The sequence below is a fragment of the Electrophorus electricus genome, chromosome 6 (assembly GCF_041902795.1).
Source record: "Electrophorus electricus isolate QZ-2024a chromosome 6, ASM4190279v1, whole genome shotgun sequence".
NCBI lineage: Eukaryota > Metazoa > Chordata > Actinopteri > Gymnotiformes > Gymnotidae > Electrophorus > Electrophorus electricus.
In genome coordinates, this window is record NC_137502.1 from 36,968,954 (window position 1) to 36,989,053 (window position 20,100).

Genomic DNA, 20,100 nt, shown 5'->3' on the forward strand with positions numbered 1-20,100 from the left:
TAGTCCAGACATTAATCTAATTGAGAAGCCACTTATTTTTGGTGTTTTTACACTTTTACAATACGCTAGGATCGCATTTTTCGCCACAATGTCAACATTTCTTTCAACATTAAAACAACTACATAATGTGTGCACTGCCAAAGCAAACCACTTGCAAGCTCGTTTGTAGCCAAGTTTACTTAGTCAACCCTTTAAATCACAGCAAACAAATTGTCTGAAGTTCACGCAGGTGTTTCAGATCTGTTCTGCACAACAGTTTATACAGACTGAATGAGCTAACAAGCCCCATTGAGCAGTGCGCCGATGGCTAATAAAATAACATTTTACCCTAACCTGATTTTTCTTTATCGGGTATCGTATGACAATTAGCTTGGCTCGCTAACTAGCGAGTTAACATGACTACCTCAGCTTGCATTTGCTGTTAACCTTAATAAATCGCAAGTTACGTTAATAATTTTAAAATCAGATGTTTTGTTATAAATGTTTGTTGTAATAAATTATTTATATTATTTGTGATAATATATATGACATTATTTAGTGTAATGAGAAGTGGTTAATGTGATCTATTCCAATGTGTAGGCTATGCCTTACCAAGCATGCTGTAAACTCTGATCGGTATTTATGAAATATTTAAGGAAAATGTTGCATATGGAGCTTGTATGTAAAGGACGTTATAAAATACATTTTTGACAGAGAATATGGACTCCTGGTTATGCCAGGAATCCAAGAGCTACAATGCACTCCACATTCTTGAAGACAAGGTTAACTGGAGAGGTGTCAAACTTTTCCCTGGATTACAACCTCACCCAAATATTTACTTCTCTGTATTGTATATTCATATTAAAATATGTATTTAGGTTATTTAGAAGTCCTATACAGGCTGTGCTTATATTACCATGATCTAAAGATGGTAACAGACGTTGCTGAAGCCTGTCCTGGTTCAAGAATTAGACGTCATAGTGAGGTGACTGTTCTTAACCGTGAGCAGTTGGACTCTTCTGACTGCGCAGTAGAAGAAGTTGAACTTCCAGAAAGTTTCCATGTCATTTTTGAGGAAGACATCACTGTTCAACGAGTGTGTATTACATATGAGCTGTATGCCATACAACCAGCCATGTGTTTTAATTTATTTTATTTTAGGTGTGTTCCTAAAAAGACAGTAATATAAACTGGGTTTGGCACTCCCAGTCTTATTTCCAAAGTGGGACGTGAGCCAGAGACACTTTGGCAGTCGACATTCTAATATCTAGCAACAACTACTATAAAGTAACTTTCGTTTAAGTTAATGAACATACGGCCTGTCAATCATTACACATTCTTCAAAGTACAAGACTACAAGACTGTTTTTTGTTTTAAAATCCTTTGCTGATTTCCTCCTATTTTTAGTCATTGCCAGCTCCCACCTGTCAGGTAAGAGAGACTGTCAGACAATGGCTGCCAACCAGGGAGAGTGAGGGCTATCACGTACTTGGTAACAGGCCTATACAGCCAATCACCACCTTCCTAACAGGCACGTATAGACAGTCTCCACTTACTTTCAAACTGTGGCTCATGCAACATTACAGACAAAGTAAGTAGGTTTTTGGTCTAGGTGAGCAGGATTTCCCAGTGAAGGATGAGCAGGTCAGCATTGGCAGCAGAAACTACAATCTGCTGGTAAAGAAACATTAAAGCTAACAGCCCCTCAAAGACTGGGAGCTGGACCAGAAGCCCAACCCATAACAAACAGTCTGAGGGACTGACTTGTATAAGCACACAGCTCTAGTCATCCAATGTCCAAATATTATTGTAGTATTTCCCAACAGTATAGTTCTCTAGTCTTTACTGTGGCAGACCAGTCCCTAGAATGTTCTCCTACAGTGATGTTGCTCTGTGAATGTACATCTGCATATCTGCCATTCTAGAAGTGAAAGTTGTGTAAAATATTACAAATTATTTCTGTTTTTTAAGAAAATCTATTTTCACTATTTATGTGCATGTTGTTCAGCAGAGTACCTGATTCTAGATAGAGTCTAAACCCAGACTAGAGGGGCTGACCTAGACTAATGAACAATATCAATTGTCTGAGGATCAGAGAAGGGTCACAATTAAGCAAATGAGCACTGAGCATTAATTTTTAAATCTCTCCATTATTAACCACAAAATACCATAAACATTATTTTACATCACATAACCTGACAGTTGAATTTACACCAACTTTGAACCCAGCATAGATGGGCTGAGTGAATGTGGCGTGGACTGTGTGTAGGACGGTCATTGTGTCAGAGACCCTGTAGAATGACAGAGTTCCTGCACTGTGATCCACATGCACTCCTATTTTAGAGGGTGGTTTTCCTGGGATCTTAGTCTCAATGTTGTTGTGCCAGAAAGTGAGAGTGGAAGCACACCGCAGACTCCAGGACTGAGAGTTGTGTCCAAACTTAGAATAAATGTCCTCTTGTTTCCTGTTGATGCCTTTATATGAGACTGATATACTCACATATCCCTTACTGCTCCATTCAACCTCCCAGTAACCTCGTCCACACACACTCTCCTTACTCAACACCTGAACACAGCGATCAAATCTCTCTGAATGATCAGAGTATCGCTGGACTCTCTCATTACGTGTCACCACTCTGTTCTGCTCAGACAGACTGAGGCGATGATGTGCTGTGTTGGGATCCAGAGTCAGCTGACAAAAATCTGAAACAAAGAGCATTCGAGATTTTATTTATAAAGTCTATTCATGTCAATAAAAATATACCTCATCTGCATCTGTCTCCCTTCTCATGTTTTAATAATGAAAATATAAAGATTTTACCATGGTAACAACTGCATAATAACATTAAAACCAGTAGTACAAATGTGTATCAGTGAGTGGTGCTTATACGTGCATGAGAGAGAGAGAAATTGTGTGTGTGTGTGTGTGTGTGTGTGTGTGTGTGTGTGTGTGTGTGTGTGTGTGTGTGAGAGAGTGAGAGAGAGTGGGAGAAAGAGTGTATGTTTATTTTTACATGTGTGCGAGAAAGAGGGAAAGTGGTGTGTGAGTATATGACGGCGAGTATAAGAGAATGGTGTGTGTGAATGAACATGTATGCATGTGTGAAAATGGTGAAGTTATTTAAAAGAGTCTAGTGGATTTTAGGTGTATGTCCTCATGTAAACAAATAGAATAAAACAAAAACAGTGCGTGTGTGTGTGTGTGTGTGTTTTACCTTTAACGAAATCTTCTCTGGTCTTTGGCTCTGAAGGTAAAATCATCTGAACTGCTACAGCTGTGGAGAAACAGAATCAATATGGTCCAAAAGAATGAATGAATGAGACCCAAATGATCCATCCAGAAAGACAGAAAATGATCAGAATAAAAGTGGGATTATACAGTGGTGTGAAAAAGTGTTTGCCCCCTTCCTGATATCAGATCAAACAAATTTAAATATTAGACAAAGATAACACAAGCAAACACAAAATGCAGTTTTTAAATGAAGGTTTTTATTATTAAGGGGGAAAAAATTCCAAACCAACATGGCCCTGTGTGAAAAAGTATTCTCCCCCCCCCTCCCCCCAAAAAAACATCCTCAAAAGCTAGACATCATGCTGCAATCCAAAGAAATTCAGGAACAAATGAGAAAGTAATTGAGATCCATCAGTCTGGAAAAGGTTATAAAGCCATTTGTAAAGCTTTGGAACTCCAGCAAACCAAAGGGAGAGCCATTATCCACAAATGGTGAAAACATGGAACAGTGGTGAACCTTCCCAGGAGTGGCCGGCCGACCAAAATTACACCAAGAGCACAGCAACGACTCATCCAAGAGGTCACAAAAGACCCCACAACAACATGCAAAGAACTGCAGGCCTCACGTGCCTCAGTTAAAGTCAGTGTTCATGACTCCACCATAAGAAAGAGACTGGGCAAAAATGGCCTGCACAGGAGAGTTCCAAGACAAAAACCACTGCTGAGCAAAAAGAACATAAAGGCCTGTCTCAGTTTTGCCAGAAAACATCTTGATGATCCCCAAGACTTTTGGGAAAATACTCTGTGGACTGACGAGACAAAAGTTGAACTTTTTGGAAAGTGTATGTTCCATTACATCTGGTATAAAAGTAACAGCATTTCAGAAAAGGAACTACATACCAACAGTAAAATATGGTGGAGGTAGTGTGATGGTCTGGGGCTGTTTTGCTGCTTCAGGACCTGGAAGACTTGCTGTGGTAAATGGAATCATGAATTCTGCGGTTTACCAAAAAATCCTGAAGGAGAATGTCCGGCCATCTGTTCGTGACCTCAAACTGAAGCACACTTGGGTTCTGCAGCAGGACAATGATCCAAAACACACCAGCAAGTCCACCTTTGAATGGCTTAAGAAAAACAAAATGAAGACTTTGGAATTGCCTAGCAAAAGTCCTGACCTGAATCTGATTGAGATGCTGTGGTATGACCTTAAAAAGGTGGTTCATGCTTGAAAACCTTCCAATGTGGCCGAATTACAACAATTCTGCAAAGATTAGTGGGCCAAAATTCCTCCACAGTGCTGTAAAGGACCCGGTGCCAGTTATCGGAAACACTTGATTGCAGTTGTTGCTGTCAAGGGTGGCCCAACCAGTTATTATGGTCAGGGGGCAATCACTTTTTCACACAGGGCCATGTAGGTTTGGATTTTTTTTTTCCCTTAATAATAATTTTCATTTAAAAACTGTATTTTGTATTTACTTGTTATTTGTCTAATATTTAAATTTGTTTGATCTGAAACATTTAAGTGTGACCAACATGCAAAAAAAAAAAAAAAGATATCAGGAAGGGGGCAAACTCTTTCACACCACTGTATGTGGATTGTGTGTTCATGAAGAAAACATTCTCTAATCTTTCTGTTAATTATGGATTTGGCAATCAGTAAATATCAGGAAGATTCTCTCTCTCTGTATCTCTATCTGGCTTGTGTTCTTTCTTTATCTCCATCCCTCTCTCACATCTCCATACAATTACTTTTGTTGTCTCTCTCTCAAACACACAGCATGCATTTGTAAACAAAATGTGTGTCACTGGCATTTGATGCAACAAATGTTGAAAATATTTACAAGACTACAACAGGATTTCATTCACACAATACCAAGAAAATACAACAATATTGTATTTTCTTGTGTGTAGGTAAGTAATAGATAATATGGTTCCTTAGTAACCATAGTAACTGTGCAAGGGCAAATCATGAATGAACATGGTGACACCATGAACAAATATAATAACTACTGGAAACTAATATTGTGTAATGGGGCAGTGGTTAATTCCCCTTGCCAATCAGACACCCTATACCGATATTAGTGACTTTATGGAACATTGAGCGTGATTGGCAGTTGTGTGCGCTCCCCAACATGGGGTGGTGCTTAAGTTAGAATCACCCCATTTGATGATCTTACCATGGCAATGTTAAGATGCATGTAATGGTAGGTAGTAATGCTGTATACAGATAATTATAATTCATTAAGAGCCTATTATCCAGTTATTTGTGTTAATATTTTGTTTACTTATCAAGAGGTTTTCGTTTCATGTTTTCATTTTGATCCTTAAAACAGGTCCTGGTCTGTGCTGTAAACTATCTAGCTAAATGATGATGCTGTAGTCTGCCCGGATATAACAGCATATAGCTAATGTCTGCCTCTACCTGATATATTGATCTCATCTTTAGCCTGAATACACAACAAAGACTGAGCACCAAGGAGCCACTTTCTCCCCCGACATCGCTCATCTCTTCATGTCCCTGTCCTTAATTAACTATTTCATCTTTCTCTAATCTTTTCAACTCTGCTATTCTGTGTGTGTTTGTGTGCACATGCGCATATTTGCATGACTGTTTTGAATATTAGGAACATTGAACACTAGAAATATTTGAAGATATTCAATGGTTTCAAACCATCTACAATATAAGTCCAAAGACAGAACTGCATGAATGATATTTACCAGCAAAGGGCAGCAGTAATGGTCCAACTTCAAAGAGATTAAATCCCTTCTATAAATTTAGGTAATCTTATAGCTTTCTTCACCCTGTCACTAAGTAGAGATTTCCAACATTATGTTTCAGAGCAGGACAGCTCCTCTTACCATGTGGAGGGATTTTGTTGAATTCCTCCATGCAGAATTCCTCTAGTCGCTCTTTCAGATCAGAGAGAGATTTCTTCACTCCATCAAATAAGAGATGTTGATGGACAGGGATGCTTGTAGAGTCCTCAGATCCAGAAGAGACAAGGAGAGACTGGAATTTCTACAAAAAGAAGAAAACATTAGAGAAAGATAAAGGTGTACAAGAGTAATGAATGATCTCACACCAAATTACAACACAAACACATTTGTTGTTAGACTGACAGTTATATTTATTGTGGTCTCAATGAGCTTTTGGGTAGAGTCATTATATAGGAGCAGGTTCCTCTGTAGCCAAGACAGAGTTTGTTACCTGGAGGAAATGGGTGTGATCCTCTGTGTGGTAGAGCTGCTCCAGCTCAGGGTTTCTCCTCTTAAGATCAGCAATCTCCTGCTCCAGTTGATCCAGGAGTCCTTTAGCTCGACTCAGTTCAATCTTCTCCTGATCTCTGATCAGCTCTTTTACTTCACAGCACTTTTTCTTAATGGAGCGGATCAGCTCATTAAAGATCTTCTCACTGTCCTCCACTGCTGCCTGTGCAGAGCGCTGTTAGGAGACACAGACAAAATGGAGGTCCATCTAAAGCTGAACTATCATTCACTCTCTCAGTGTGACCCTGGATGATTTATAGTGCACAATGTGGTTGTGTAGGATCCCAAAGTGTGTCAACACTGGTCTCCTCACTGGTTGTCTGGAGGAGAGGCCAGACTGAACTCTGAAATAGCTGCTCCAGCAGCTCTGTACTCAGTACTCACCTTAAGAGTGTCCACAGCCTGCTTCAGCTCCTGGACTTTCTTCTCCTTCTCCTGGATTGTCTGCTGCCATTTCCTCTGCACCTCCTTTAGAGCACTCTGTGGATGAGTACATTTTATGTTTAGAACTGTTTGAATATTGTTTTCCAGAAACACTTGCACATGTAAGTTCATCAGTGATTAGAGGCAAGGACACAAAACACTGAGAAGTGTGACATTGACAAATGGGCAAATCCAGAATCATTGCCACAGGATCGTACGGGGTCGAAAAAACATAGGAATCAGTCATAGAACCCAAAACCAGAATACATATCAAAATAAGAGTTTACAGAAGCTAAACACAAAAACATGGAGAAAAATTAAAGATAGAAAACACAGAATCAAACACAGTGTACACTAGTACATGAAACATCTAACAATGGCCAAAAACAAAACACCTACTTTGGACAAGTCATTCCACCCTCCAGCTCTGCACCTCAAAAATCCTATTCCCATCACTCTTAGTTCCAACAAGAGGAGAACACGTCCCATGTCTCAGCTACCTCGATCGTCACCCCCAGACTTCTAATCAGTATAACCTGTTGTCTTTTCAGCTTTGTGTCTTTAATCCAGTTCTTTCAAGACAGTCTTTGTGAAGTACTGCCATAGTTAATTGCTTAAGGGTACTGAGCAGTTTTTCCATGTTCATTCCCTTTTGTGTTTTTGACCATTTTGTCTCACCTGTGGTTTTTGGAATCACCCTTTTGTACTGCTGTTGGAATTCTTGTTTTTCCCTCATCTGTAAAAGGCCCCTTGAAGTCTGGGCAGATGTCACTGACTGGCCTGATTAGTCCAGTAACATTACTGAGTCTGATCAGCTGCAACACTTTCTTACTACCAACAATTTTTTGTGGAAAAAAAATAGACACATAACGAATAGATTCTAAAAAACTTGGGTAATAACATATACTACTCTTTACCTTTAGTACCCTTTCTTGTACGTCATTTAGAATTATTACCATAAATTCCCCTCTTGAATAGCACAGCATTATTAATTTTGGATCGATGTTTTAATAAAAATTGTGTACATTTTGACTGAGACTTTTCTCACCTGTTTCTGGATTCTTTTTTCTGCAGCAGCAACTGTATCGTAGCCTATGTTTTCTTTAACAGATGTAGCTGTTAGACAAAACAGATGCAGCTTTGTTCAGTACAACAATAGATCTCAATCAGTTTGTCATGCTAAGAGCAGTTGTGAGCAAGAGTCAACCACCTTACGCTTTTTTTTTTAAGGATGGAAGTTCATAGTGAGGTTTGAGATGAGCTTCAAAGAAGGAGGTCAGACACAGTATACCGTGCCCTTCAATACAGTTTTACCCATCATATACTAAACTGTTTTAAAAATGACAAGCTAATTTTAATGTTTAAAGTTTGAAGTTCTGTACTGCACTATAGTATCCAGAAAAAAGTGAGTAGCTTGGGTACCATTTGTTAAAACAAATTTTAGGTAATACAAAGTAGGGATGTGATGGTGGAGTTGTCTGTGTAGGGTTAGGGCCACTGACCAAGTTGTGTTACACTTTCTCTTTTATTTAATATTTCTTTAAGTGAAGCTTTACACAGCATCCACACCCTGGTCTCAACCATAATCTGACAGTATTTATTGTGTCTACTGCCTCGAGAAAGTAACTAACAGTTAAAATTTAAATACAATTTTTTGTATATTTGTTGTCCTCTGTCTTTTCCAGGATTACATTTGAATAGTGAATATGATTTCACCTGGACTACTTCCTCTGGTACTGGTCCTCAGTTTTTCAGCCAGTTGGTTGTTGCCCATCTTCTTCAAGATGACCTCCGTCATATTCACAGCTCCAAATGTGCCATATTTCTGCACCATCTTGTCCACAGTGTCATGTCTGTCTGCATTCTCCAGCTGAGACTTTGGGATGCGTTTGTCATCTTCCACACTGTTAGTTAGATACCACTGGAACTTCTTCAGTTCCGTTGTGACCAACTCCTCTAGGAAGTCCAGCAGCTGTTCTGGAATGTTGGACATCCTACAGGACAACAGACTCCAGATTACTGAAGGTTCGCTAACGTTCAAAGTTTTATCAATAAAGTTTACTGAGCAGGGATGATGAGCAGAAATTAACGTGTGTGTTGGGTGAAGTGTGTTGTGTGGGTGATGGTGAGAAGAGTGAACGTGAGCATGTTGTGTGGGTGATGTGAGAGGAGTGAACGTGAGCGTGTTGGGTGAAATGTGAGTGTTGGTGATGGTGAAAGGAGTGAATGTGAGTGTGTTGGGTGAAGTGTGCTGGGTGGGTCATGAGGACTGAAAAGTGTTGGTGTCCATTGGGTTTTACCCTGTTTGTCATCTATCAGCACCACTGTCTGTAGTTGTTATGAAGGCACTCAGAGTCTGAGCTCAAACAGACATGGTGGCTTATTTTATAGGTCATAGACAGTCATAAACTGGGGTGTGGTGAGAAGTTCAGCCCAGCTGATCTTGATATAAATCAATCTGTCAAACAAGATGCAGCTTCCCAATCAGAAAAGACAGTGTTTAATGGGTTCAGTTTTTCCCATTAATATCATTAGCATTCTGCAACTGCAAGTATGAAACATTAGCTCTGATATAACTACTGATATGGCATCTGGATTTTAGACTCTTCCAGTTTAGACAACAGATCAACATAGGCTGGCCTTTACTGGTAGGTAATAAACCTTCACCCGGTGCCCATTTGGTTATGCCAACTCATGAGAGTGTATCCTATACTTAACTCCCACTTGGAAATGATTAATCATGTGCTTGGCCAGCTCACTGAAGCCAAGATCTCCCTTTTCAAACTGTTGGACCCACAAGTGTGGCAGGTACAGGGTATCAACTATATCAAAGTGGTGATCAATGTTTCTGAATTCTGCAGCTTCTTGAGGGTCTGCCAGTTCAGTGAAAACCGACTTCACTCAAGTCGGTTCTCAATGAATGACTTCATTCAAGGACTCCCTGTGCACGGGCCACAGAGGAGTTAAAACAACATACCAGGTGGAATTCAGATGGTATTCTGACCTCACAAGAGGTTGCTTGGTATGCTGCTAATTTTCAGTCCTCAAATCCAACCCTACTACATGAAAGACCTTATTCTGGTAAGACCTCCAACGTGACTAGGTTGGACCACATTAAATAAATGAGTAGTAATTAATTTCTTCACTTCTGTGGCTTCTGGTCACATGACACGTACTCTGGTCCTGTCAGCGCCTCCCTGTACCATGTTGCCGCTCAAACCCCACCCATAACTGGTCAAACCACTCTTAGCAGGGTGACTAACCAAACTTCCCAATCCGAGGATATACAACTAACAGTAATCGTGTGCTTCTTTTGTTACAATGACCAGGCTGACTACACTCCTGACTGAAAAGATATGGTGAATGTCAGGGAAACAAGAGGAGACACATTAAAGTACAAAGTCCACCTGCCTTTGTGTACCATTACAGCAGCCCAGGCCTTTAGCTGGCCATAAATTTGTGCATTTGCACCCATAGCAAAGACATATATTATGTAATATTAAGAAATATTAATATTGTTCCCATCCTTGGCTGTACTCTTGCTGTTTATGCTGTGTAAATGTAGGTCTGGAGCCTATTGTCACTGAAACAGGGGCTGTTATGAAATTAATGAAAAATGTCTCAAAAAACAAACAAACATTCATTCATATGAATTACCTAAATGAGAGAATAAGGCATGTCATAACAGGAAACATGTACCCGTTAGTGAAAGTCTCCTGTTATGACATGTACCATATTCTCTCATTTGTTAGCCTATAAACCACTCTGGATTTAGTCATATGATTTACAACCTTGATTTTATGAGATAAAAGATTTCAAGGTTAAATTTGTCAGTGTAGCAAACTGACCTGGCAGTGTAGCCCTGTGCACCACTGTAGAGCATCAGGAAAACACAGATAAACAACAGACACCAGCTGTTGTCATGGACATTTTAAACTTATATTAAGACTTAAATAGTAGTATTAACAGTGTGTCAGACAACACTGATTACATAGTAAAAAAAAATTACTCTGTCAAACAGGATGAGTTCAACATCACACAAACTTATGTTCAATCCAAAATATTTACAATCCAACACTGTGTACAAACATACAAGCACATAGTCAGTAAATAGTTTTTTTCTGAATCTGGTCATTTGATTGGCTCCTACAAGAGGCCTGTTTTAGCATCATCATCATCATCACACACAGAAGAACAATGGTACAGAATACCACTGCCGACTGCCACGCCATCAATGCCAGTGACGCATATGGGCTAGGAAACTGCCAGGCAGCCCAAACCTAGACAGGAGCAACTGAGGGCTAAGGGCCTTGCTCAGGGGCAACCTCCCAATCACAAGCCAAGTAACCCCAACCACTGAGCTACCACTGCCCAGCCTGTTTTATCAATCTGTACCATTCTCATAGGTCAGTGAAGCATTACAAGAGACTATGCAGCTTTACTGAGGACCTCCCATCTCTGTCTTCTCTCAGTCTGAAACCTTGGTTTATAATGAAGCCCATAATTACCATCAATGCGAAGATAATATCCATCCAGAAATCCAAGAAGCAGTCTTACCTTTACTGAGTTCAGTCTATAAGTCTTCAGTGAAACTCTAAGTGTTTACACCTAGAGCAGAAAATATAACTTTAGGACAACACACTCAATCTCCATTTCTATATTGTAGATTCTTAGTAGTACTACACAGATCACATATATACCTATACACACAATCATCTCTATAGTAGTCCACCTGTACACACATTCTATGCTTCTTCAACAATAATCTGGCTGCACCTTTCTTCTCGTTAGACAATCCAGATGGAGCATTTTTCAGTATAAGTACACAAGTGTACTGTGACATTTTGAGGCAGGAATTAAACAAGTGAATTTAAGAAATGGTTTATTTGCATACTGCATACATCAAGCAGAGAAAAAAAAGGCTTAGCAAGGTCACTGAACTTTGGTACCTGTGGAGTTTAAGTAGGCAGACAAATAAGCAACAGGTTTGAGTGATAATTCAGTAAATGGGTGATTGGTAGGTGTGGGTGTTATGTAAGGTTTGCTGGACTGGATAGAGGAAAGGGTTGATATCAATGCACATTTGGATTTGATAGGTATGTTTTTGTGTTTCCTAAACTGATATTGTTGACTGTATATAATGCCCATCAATTTAATTTCAAATGGCGACTTGGGCACAAGGAATGACTTGGGTTGTGACACACATTCTTATCCACACAACATATGAGCTCAGATAGATTTTAAAAATAATCTCAGCCTTGTGTTTTAGCATAGATAGATAGGTAGATAAGAAGTATTTTGTCTGTCATGCAAAGAGATCTGGCTTCATGTATTACAGGCCAAGGGATTGAGCAGCATAACAGTGTATAATTGATCTGTAACCTGTAGAATTAAGCAAATCAGACAGGAAGCATGAGTGTATTTCCTTAGAGAATGTCCTTCTTTATCTTTATTAACATCTCATTGATTTTATATATAAAGTATTTCTCTTCTGTTCTTTCCATACAAAACAACTTCAACTTCAATGTATCTCAGCATACACATTAGTGTAATTTACCCTGTTACAATCATTTACAAAGTTGCAGTCACTGCTTCATTATTTCCCACCATATCCTAAGAAAACAATAGTTTCACCTGTATTTCCTGTGTATAAATGTACATATACTACATCGGTATACTAGTATTCTCATATGCATCACTGTGTGACTTTAGCTACACAGGCATTAGCCTGGTATTGCATAATCTCCATTTTAATTTCGTTTCACATAAGAACGCTCTTCTGTTTAACTCTTACAACAGACTTGGAAACTGTAGGTTAGCTAACCAAACTAGCCATCTATCACTAGGTATTAACATGGAGAAAGATTAACATTTCCATGACAGACGAAAGTCCACCCCCAGTCAGCGCACTGTAAAATCCATCCCAACGATTTACATTACAACAAAACCATTCATAGGAAAATTACACTATAAAATGAAATATTGTGTTAACATCCATTAATCCGAATACTCGACGCTAGCTCGGCACCTACGGCAAATGCTAGCGTTGTAAATGGTGTTTTTAAATGAATAAACTCGACATTTCACTTACTTCATGCTATTGGTGAGTATCCTTTACATTTTCTAGAAAGTTCTCAGATGGACTGAGGGTTTACAGAGAACTAACCTGTATTAGAATTAGAAAAGCAGGAAGACATAAATTAGCTTCCCCAGAACAGACCATTCCTTAGTAAGGTCTCTTATGTTTTGCGCAGCTACTGCGCCCTATCTGCTGTCACAGCACCCTCTAGTGGCGCAGTTGGCTTCCTTGTTTGTCATGAACAGATGTTCGTGAAAGAGTAACAATTCCTCTTTGGTGTAATTTTTAAAAGGAAAATAAAGAGAATAATTTGAACCAAATGTGACCATACATTTTGGTATGTCACACATTGCTAAGAGGTGGTGTGCACTGTAGAAGATAGGAGTACTGAACATCACACAGCTACAGCGGAGCTCATTATTTTGTTGGAAGCATGAGACTAAACAGCGAAGCGCTCCTGCTTCACACAGATGTCATGAACGGGCTAGACAGAAGATAAAGATGATGGGAGAAAATGCTAAAGTTTCTCACTGAATGGGATGCACCATCAGACATCTCTTAATCCCACATTACAGTTTTGTACCATACAGGTGACTGGACCTTTTCTGGTTTTCAAACAAAACTAATTTCTGGTTTTAAAATCAAAATGTTAGTTATTAGAATTTGTGTAAAAAAAATAAATAAATAAATAAAAATTAAAAAAAGCAGAAGGGCTGCAGGTTTTTGGAGTTTATTTACCTGGTATTTACTTTACTTTAGAGGTAGGCTCCTGTTATAATTACACATGTATCTATAGGCAGACACTCCCTTGGTACTGCTCTCGCCTGCAGACTGGGTAATGCCCAGATTGCAGTTTTCCAGACAGAAATCTGGGTCATGAGTTGGTGTTATTTTTGCCTTAAAGAAAACCTTTTTGATGCAAGAGTTATATATTATCTTTAAAAAGATGTGAAATATTACAGCAAGGGAGGCCCATCAGAAGGGCCAGCTTTGGAAAGAGTAAACCCTTCCTCTCAACACTCCACCCAATAACAAAGTTATAGTCACCTTCAGAGCCATATGTCAACTGCAGTGAGGCAAGGTTACAGTGCTCATGAACCGCAGAGTTCAGACTACAGCACTGAGGTAATAAAATAATATTGTAAGCAGAAAAGTAGGGATGGTCCAGAATAAACTGGTTTCATGCAGGAAAAGCCTCTGTAGGCTTCAGCATAAATCCTGAGGAGGCCTCTTTGACAGGCCTCTAGGGGCCTCAGTCGAAGGGAGAGCCTTGGTCCAAGGATGGGACAGCTGGCCAAGCACCGGAAGAAATAATATGGACATCATCAGAAGAACCAATATGTGCAACCGGTGATATAGAATAGGATCACCTTTTAAAAAAATAGAAGTAGTTCAGGATGAACCTGATGGTACCAAGAACTGGTTGGTGTAAGTGCTGAATATCAATTTGCATACATTTAATGATATTTGGTTTGGAGAACAATAGTGGAACCTGGACAAGTTTTTATGAAAAAATAAAAATGGTTATGAAGAAAATGTATAAAAGATGTGCCCATCTGAGACTGTTAGATGTTCTCCGGACAATGCCTCACTTGTAACACTGAGCTCAGAATAAAGACAGGACCAGCTCTTCTGTTCAGTTAGTTCCAGAGTCTGCATCTTTATTTATATTTAGTGTGTATTGAGTAAACAGTCTTGAACTTAGGAAGATCTAGGAGCGACATTAATTGGTGGTCTGTACCACAGGGATCAGTTGGCAACAGACACGCCGTCGGCAGGACAAAGCACCAGCTGACGGATGACCCAAAGCTACATTGTTCTGTGACCAGGTTCTGAATCCACACACGCACACTATCAAAGGTAAGCAGAATACCTGTTAAAGAAAATTCTGCATAGGTGATATTCAGACCTCGTCCACAACGCTGTGTAATCAGGTTTTGGGGGTCTTAAGGTTGAAGAACGGGAATTGAAGGAGTGAGAATCATTTGGTAAAAATATAAAATAAACAAAAAAAAAGTGTAATAGTTAGAAAATCAACGAGTAAAAGTGAAAATGTTTTCACAAAAACTTACTATAAAGTTTAATGAAAATGATGAAGTAAAGAAAAATGCACAGTGAATAAAGAGAATAGAGAAAGATAGAGAAATCGAGGTAGAGTGAATAAAGAGATAGAGACTAAAGAGAGATATAGAAGTAGAGAGAATAAAGAGAGATAGAGAGAATAAAGAGAATAGAGATAGAGAGAATAAAGAGGGATAGAGAGAGAATAAAGAGAGATAGAGAGAATAAAGAGAATAGAGATAGAGAGAATAAAGAGGGATAGAGAGAGAATAAAGAGAGATAGACAGAATAAGAGAGATAGAGATAGAGAGAATAAAGAGAGATAGAGAGAATAAAGAGAGATAAAGAGAGGTGAAGAGAGATAGAGAGAATAAAGAGATGGAGAGATAGAATAAAGAGCGATAGAGAGAGAATAAAGAGCGATAGAGAGAATAAAGAGAGATAGACAGAATAAGAGAGATAGAGATAGAGACAATAAAGAGAGATAGAGATAGAGAGAATAAAGAGAGATAAAGAGAGATAGAGAGAATAAAGAGAGATAAAGAGAGATAGCGAGAATAAAGAGAGAGATAGAGAGAATAGAGAGATAGAGTGAGAGAGAATAAAGAGAGATAGAAAGAGATAGAGAGAATAGAGATAGAGATAGAGAGAATAAAGAGAGATAGAGGCATAAATTGAATGGCATAAATAGTGGCATAAATTGAATGAAGATGAGGCTGTATTTCCTCATCTTAGCTTAAGGGAAAGAATAAGGAGGATTTGGAAAAGGGCTCCGTTGGTTGCAGTTGTTGTTTAGCCAAGTACGTGTAAGAGCACCAGTTGGATTGGAGCAGTTACCGTGGGGACCGTCTGAACCACTGCCAGTTCTGGATGATGGGAGGCAGTGTAGAGGGTTAGAGAGTTTTGTAATGATAGACAAGAGAGCGGTTTATTGGGAAGAGGGCTGACTACTTCCATATTGGTAAGAGATAAATGTTAAATGTTTTGTCCGTAAAAACTGTTTGTCTTGATGTGGTCATCGTGAATTAATGATGACCCATCACTCTGCTGGGTGAACTATCATACTTTAATGAAGGTGGGCCCATGTGCAAAACACTTAGATCTCAGAACAGGTAAAACAAGAGAAGTAAAAAAACAGTGGTGGTGAAGCGAACCCTGGCCACTTTCATGCAAACCAAACGAGCTCCCGCTAGACTACAGCATCCATAAAACGACCTGCCCGTATATCGCACTTCAAAGGAATGGAAGAAGACAAAACGGGAGGAAAAATTAAACACCACACCAAGTGTGGAAAAAAGGAAAGCAAGGGACACCACAGGAAGACCGGCAGCTCCGATGCACTGAGGAAAACCAAACTCTGAACTTCCCAAACTAAGACAAGGAGGAACTTTAGTGGTTAACGGAAGCCTCGGGAGAGAGATAGACTCAAGAGGGGAAAACTAGAGAAGGGAGGGGATGTTTAAAAATGGACACCTTCGCAGAGCAGAAGAGAGGTGTAGCACAACGGCTTACAGACTGCAATACCCAGAGTTACCAGCTAAGCACTTAGCTCGGACCTGAGTGACGGGGTCACTGGTCTTTTATAGACCTAGCCCAGCTGTTGGGTGTTAAGCCTGATTAGTAGCGTGCCTGACTCGAGGCCTCCCTCTGGTGGCTGGAGGGGGCCTCAGCCTGGTGTCAACCCTTACAAAATCATTTCACCTTTTAAAGTGAAATTATCCACATTAATTTCAGAGTAATTTTGTTTGATTTTTTCAATGCATTATTTGTTATTTACTTCTTCAGTTAATACTTGCAGTTATGTCAAATGAAATTGTTGGTGTCTTTCTCACAGATGTAAATTTTCAAGTTTCAAGTTTGGTTTATTCGTCACATACATAGTCATACACAGTATAACTCGCAGTGAAATGGGTGAACTCGCAGTGAAACTCCTTTAAATTTTGTTTGTACTTTTTGAAACATTTCAAAACTACAAACACTTTTCATGAGTTTGTTCTGCTCGTATTTCATGAATGAGGCCAAATTTTTATATTCTTACAACTCCTTTAAAAGACCACCAAGATATATCAACTGAGATTATGTTCCACTAATTTCACTAAAAAGCAAGGTTCATATTGGAAACTAAGATGTTAAAGAATAAGCAACAGCTAATATGAAGGTGTCAAAGACATAAATACAGTGAAAGCTGAGTTTCTATCTTGTGATCATTTTTTACAAACTCAAGGAATGCAGCTTTAAAAAATGTTGTTTATCTAGCCTGCTGTCATCGGAATCTGTCATAAATGTCATAATGCTACATGTGACGTCGATGGTGGACAACGACTCAATAAGTTGAGTTGTAGGTGAAGCAAAAAGACAAAAAGGCATGTTTTCTGTGACTGCAATAATTCAATGTACAGTGGGGCCCCTGTGCACAAATAGCTCAAAGATTCCAAAATATTTTTTTAAAATGGACAATATGTGTCAACTTTAAAAGGGCACATTGGAAAGGACCATTAGCATATAACCTTATCTGTAGTGCACATGTCACACCTGAAGATTACCACAGCTATGGGATGTGGAAAGTCATGATCACATGACAACTGTATCTTAAAACTGCTGTTTTTCTAACAATATGAACATGTAGAGAAACTAAAGAGAGGTGTTCAAGAGCCTCTGTGTATATGGAAGTAAACAGGGTAAGTGCAATTACTTCATTACTTTGCCCATTGTGTGGGAGGGCTGCTCCAGCTCAGTGTCTCTCCTCTTAAGATCAGCAATCTCCTGCTCCAGTTGATCCAGGAGTTATTTAGCTCGACTCAGTTCAGTTCAGCTCAGTTCTCCTGATCTCTGATCAGTTCTTTCACTTCACAGCACTTTTTCTCAATGGAGCTCAGTAAAGATCTCTGTTCAGTACTCACCTTAAGAGTGTCCACAGCCTGCTTCAGCTCCTGGACCTTCTTCTCTTTCTCCTGGATTCTCTGCTGGAATTTCCTCTGCTCCTTCTTTAGATCACTCTGTGGATGAATGCAATATATTCATCTACGTGTGAATTATTGCCAGGATTGTGAACAATAGTGATACCTTGTAGCAAAGGCTGAGTGCAGAAATCACATGTAGTCTCGAACGGAGGTTCTACAGGCAGCAAACATGTGCCCTGACCAAAAGACCAAAGATCAAGATCTCTGGCACAGCAGCTCTCTGGCCCATTTTACCTTTCTGAGTGATGGCCTCAATAACACCACTCTCACCTTCAGGGAGTGCTGATCTCGGTCACACTGCTTTCACCTGCACTTCATCTGTACCTCATTCATGCAACACCCTTGCAATTAATGTGTCCCTCATGCATCCAACATTCATCTAGAATCACACCCATGTCCCTCAGCAGGGGTGCCCCACAAAGCAGGGGAGGGTCCTTAATCAATGACCTCACAGTACCATTCCATTTCTGACACCATTTGTAGGGTTCAACACTGGGTGTGGTTGCTACCCTCAGGTACAAACCTAAATAGTGCAAATTCACTCCTGCTTTGTGTCACTGTCATGTGAGCAATTTATTAATCTGTAAAAGGCTATTAGATGGGTGTCAGCTGGGCAGATGTTCACTGACTGGTCTGACTAGTCAGCAAACATTACTTAGCAAGAACAATGTAATTCTTCCTTATCTTCAACACTTTTAAGCAATATTAATATAAACATATAATGGATAGAATTAATAGATTCTAAAAGAACATTGGGGTAAAATACTATTCACTATAAATAACCCTTTTTATAAGTAATTTGACAATTATCCACACAGATTCAACAGTTGAACAGCACACATTTTGGAATTATGATTTTCTAGAATTTAAACAAAAATTGTGTCAAAAATTGAATATTGATTCAGTTTTTTCCTCACCTGTTTCTGGGTTCTTTCTGTTGCAACTGAAACTGTATCATGGCCTCTGTGTTCCTCCATTGTACACATAAAGTAGATGTAGCTTTGGTCAGTGCGACAGTAGAGTTTGATCTTTTCATCATGCTGAGAGCAGATATGCTGTTGTAGTTGTGAGGAGGCATTGACTATTTTGTGCTTTTTCAAGCCAGGAACTTCATAATGAGGTTTGAGGCAAGTTTCACAGAAGGAGGCCTGACACATCAAACAGAACTTGATGGCTTTCAGTTTTCTCCCAGTGCAGAAATCACACTCCACATCTCCAGGTCCAGTGTAACAGTGAGCAGGAGAAGCAGCTTGGAGTTCTGGCTTCTTCAGTTTCTCCACCACTTCAGCCAGCATGTTGTTTCTGTGTAGAACAGGTCTTGGAGTGAAAGTCTCTCTGCACTGAGGACAGCTGTAGATTACCCTCTGATCATCCTGATTCCAGCAGTCATTAATACACACCATACAGAAACAGTGTCCACAGGGAATAGCCACTGGATCCTTTAGTAGATCCCGACAGACTGGACAGCTGAACTGGTCCTGATCTATTAAAATACTGGCTTCTGCCATTTTCTTGCAGCCTTATAATGACAGAGTAGTACTCTGTTTAATCTCAGAGTAAATCAGTCTAATCTACTCTGAACTTCCTGGTTCTGTGATTCTTAGAGTGTCATAGGCGGAGCAAAACAAATACCAAGAAGAATACCAGTTGTTAAAGGAAAAAAACTGCATGACAAAGTACAGGGAGAGAATGTTTGGTGCATAGGTGGTTGAGAATCTCTGTGCTTTAAAAACATGGATTAAATGCACTTTGTTGATGTGTTTGTGTCATCACAACATCACATATGATGTATCCAGGAGGCAGTGATTAGAAGGTCACAGTTCAAGGCTAGGCACGAAACAAGATGGACAAGCGGTTGCATACACTGGAGGGATTTTTAATAGAAACTACAGGAACTCAAGCAAAAACCACAAGAGCATAAAACAAAGGCAAATGATAAGCAAAATTCGAACCTGATAAATGATGACAACACAAGCTAAAGAAGTAACAGATTATAAACCATAACCATAAAACATTACAAACCATATAAACCATTTTAACTTTAAATATAGTACTTAAACATTATAGATGTTTTGCCTACCTGTCCATCCACAAATGTA

The 20,100-nt window shown here is 39.4% G+C and overlaps 1 protein-coding gene across 8 annotated transcripts; it reads right to left on the reverse strand.

Annotated features, from left to right (window-relative positions):
* Positions 1–440: 440 nt before the first annotated feature.
* LOC113587897 (tripartite motif-containing protein 16-like) lies at positions 441–19,524 on the reverse strand. Of its 8 annotated transcripts, none has more exons than XM_035525132.2 (6): positions 18,919–19,509; positions 17,942–18,037; positions 6,408–6,653; positions 6,071–6,230; positions 3,195–3,254; positions 441–2,682 (listed from the first exon to the last, which is right to left on the reverse strand). In XM_035525132.2, the coding sequence occupies exons 1-6, from the start codon at positions 19,507–19,509 to the stop codon at positions 2,156–2,158; spliced, it is 1,680 nt and encodes a 559-aa protein (XP_035381025.1). In that variant the 3' UTR covers positions 441–2,155. The 8 variants fall into 8 exon arrangements, with proteins under 8 accessions (XP_035381025.1, XP_035381029.1, XP_081572876.1 ...); XM_035525136.2 differs by having other exon boundaries at positions 6,387–6,653; XM_035525131.2 differs by having other exon boundaries at positions 453–2,682; positions 6,420–6,653; positions 18,919–19,524.
* Positions 19,525–20,100: the final 576 nt, after the last annotated feature.

What these genes read in the sequence shown, in the direction of transcription:
- LOC113587897 (XM_035525136.2), bottom strand. Translation starts at nt 19,509, where the DNA reads ATGGCAGAAGCCAGTATTTTAATAGATCAGGACCAGTTCAGCTGTCCA. An exon ending in AGGCTGTGGACACTCTTAAG is followed by an intron (nt 6,654 to 17,941) that starts GTGAGTACTGAA and finishes GTCTCCTAACAG; the next exon opens with CGCTCTGCACAGGCAGCAGT. An exon ending in CAGAGAAGATTTCGTTAAAG is followed by an intron (nt 2,683 to 3,194) that starts GTAAAACACACA and finishes TCTTTGTTTCAG; the next exon opens with ATTTTTGTCAGCTGACTCTG.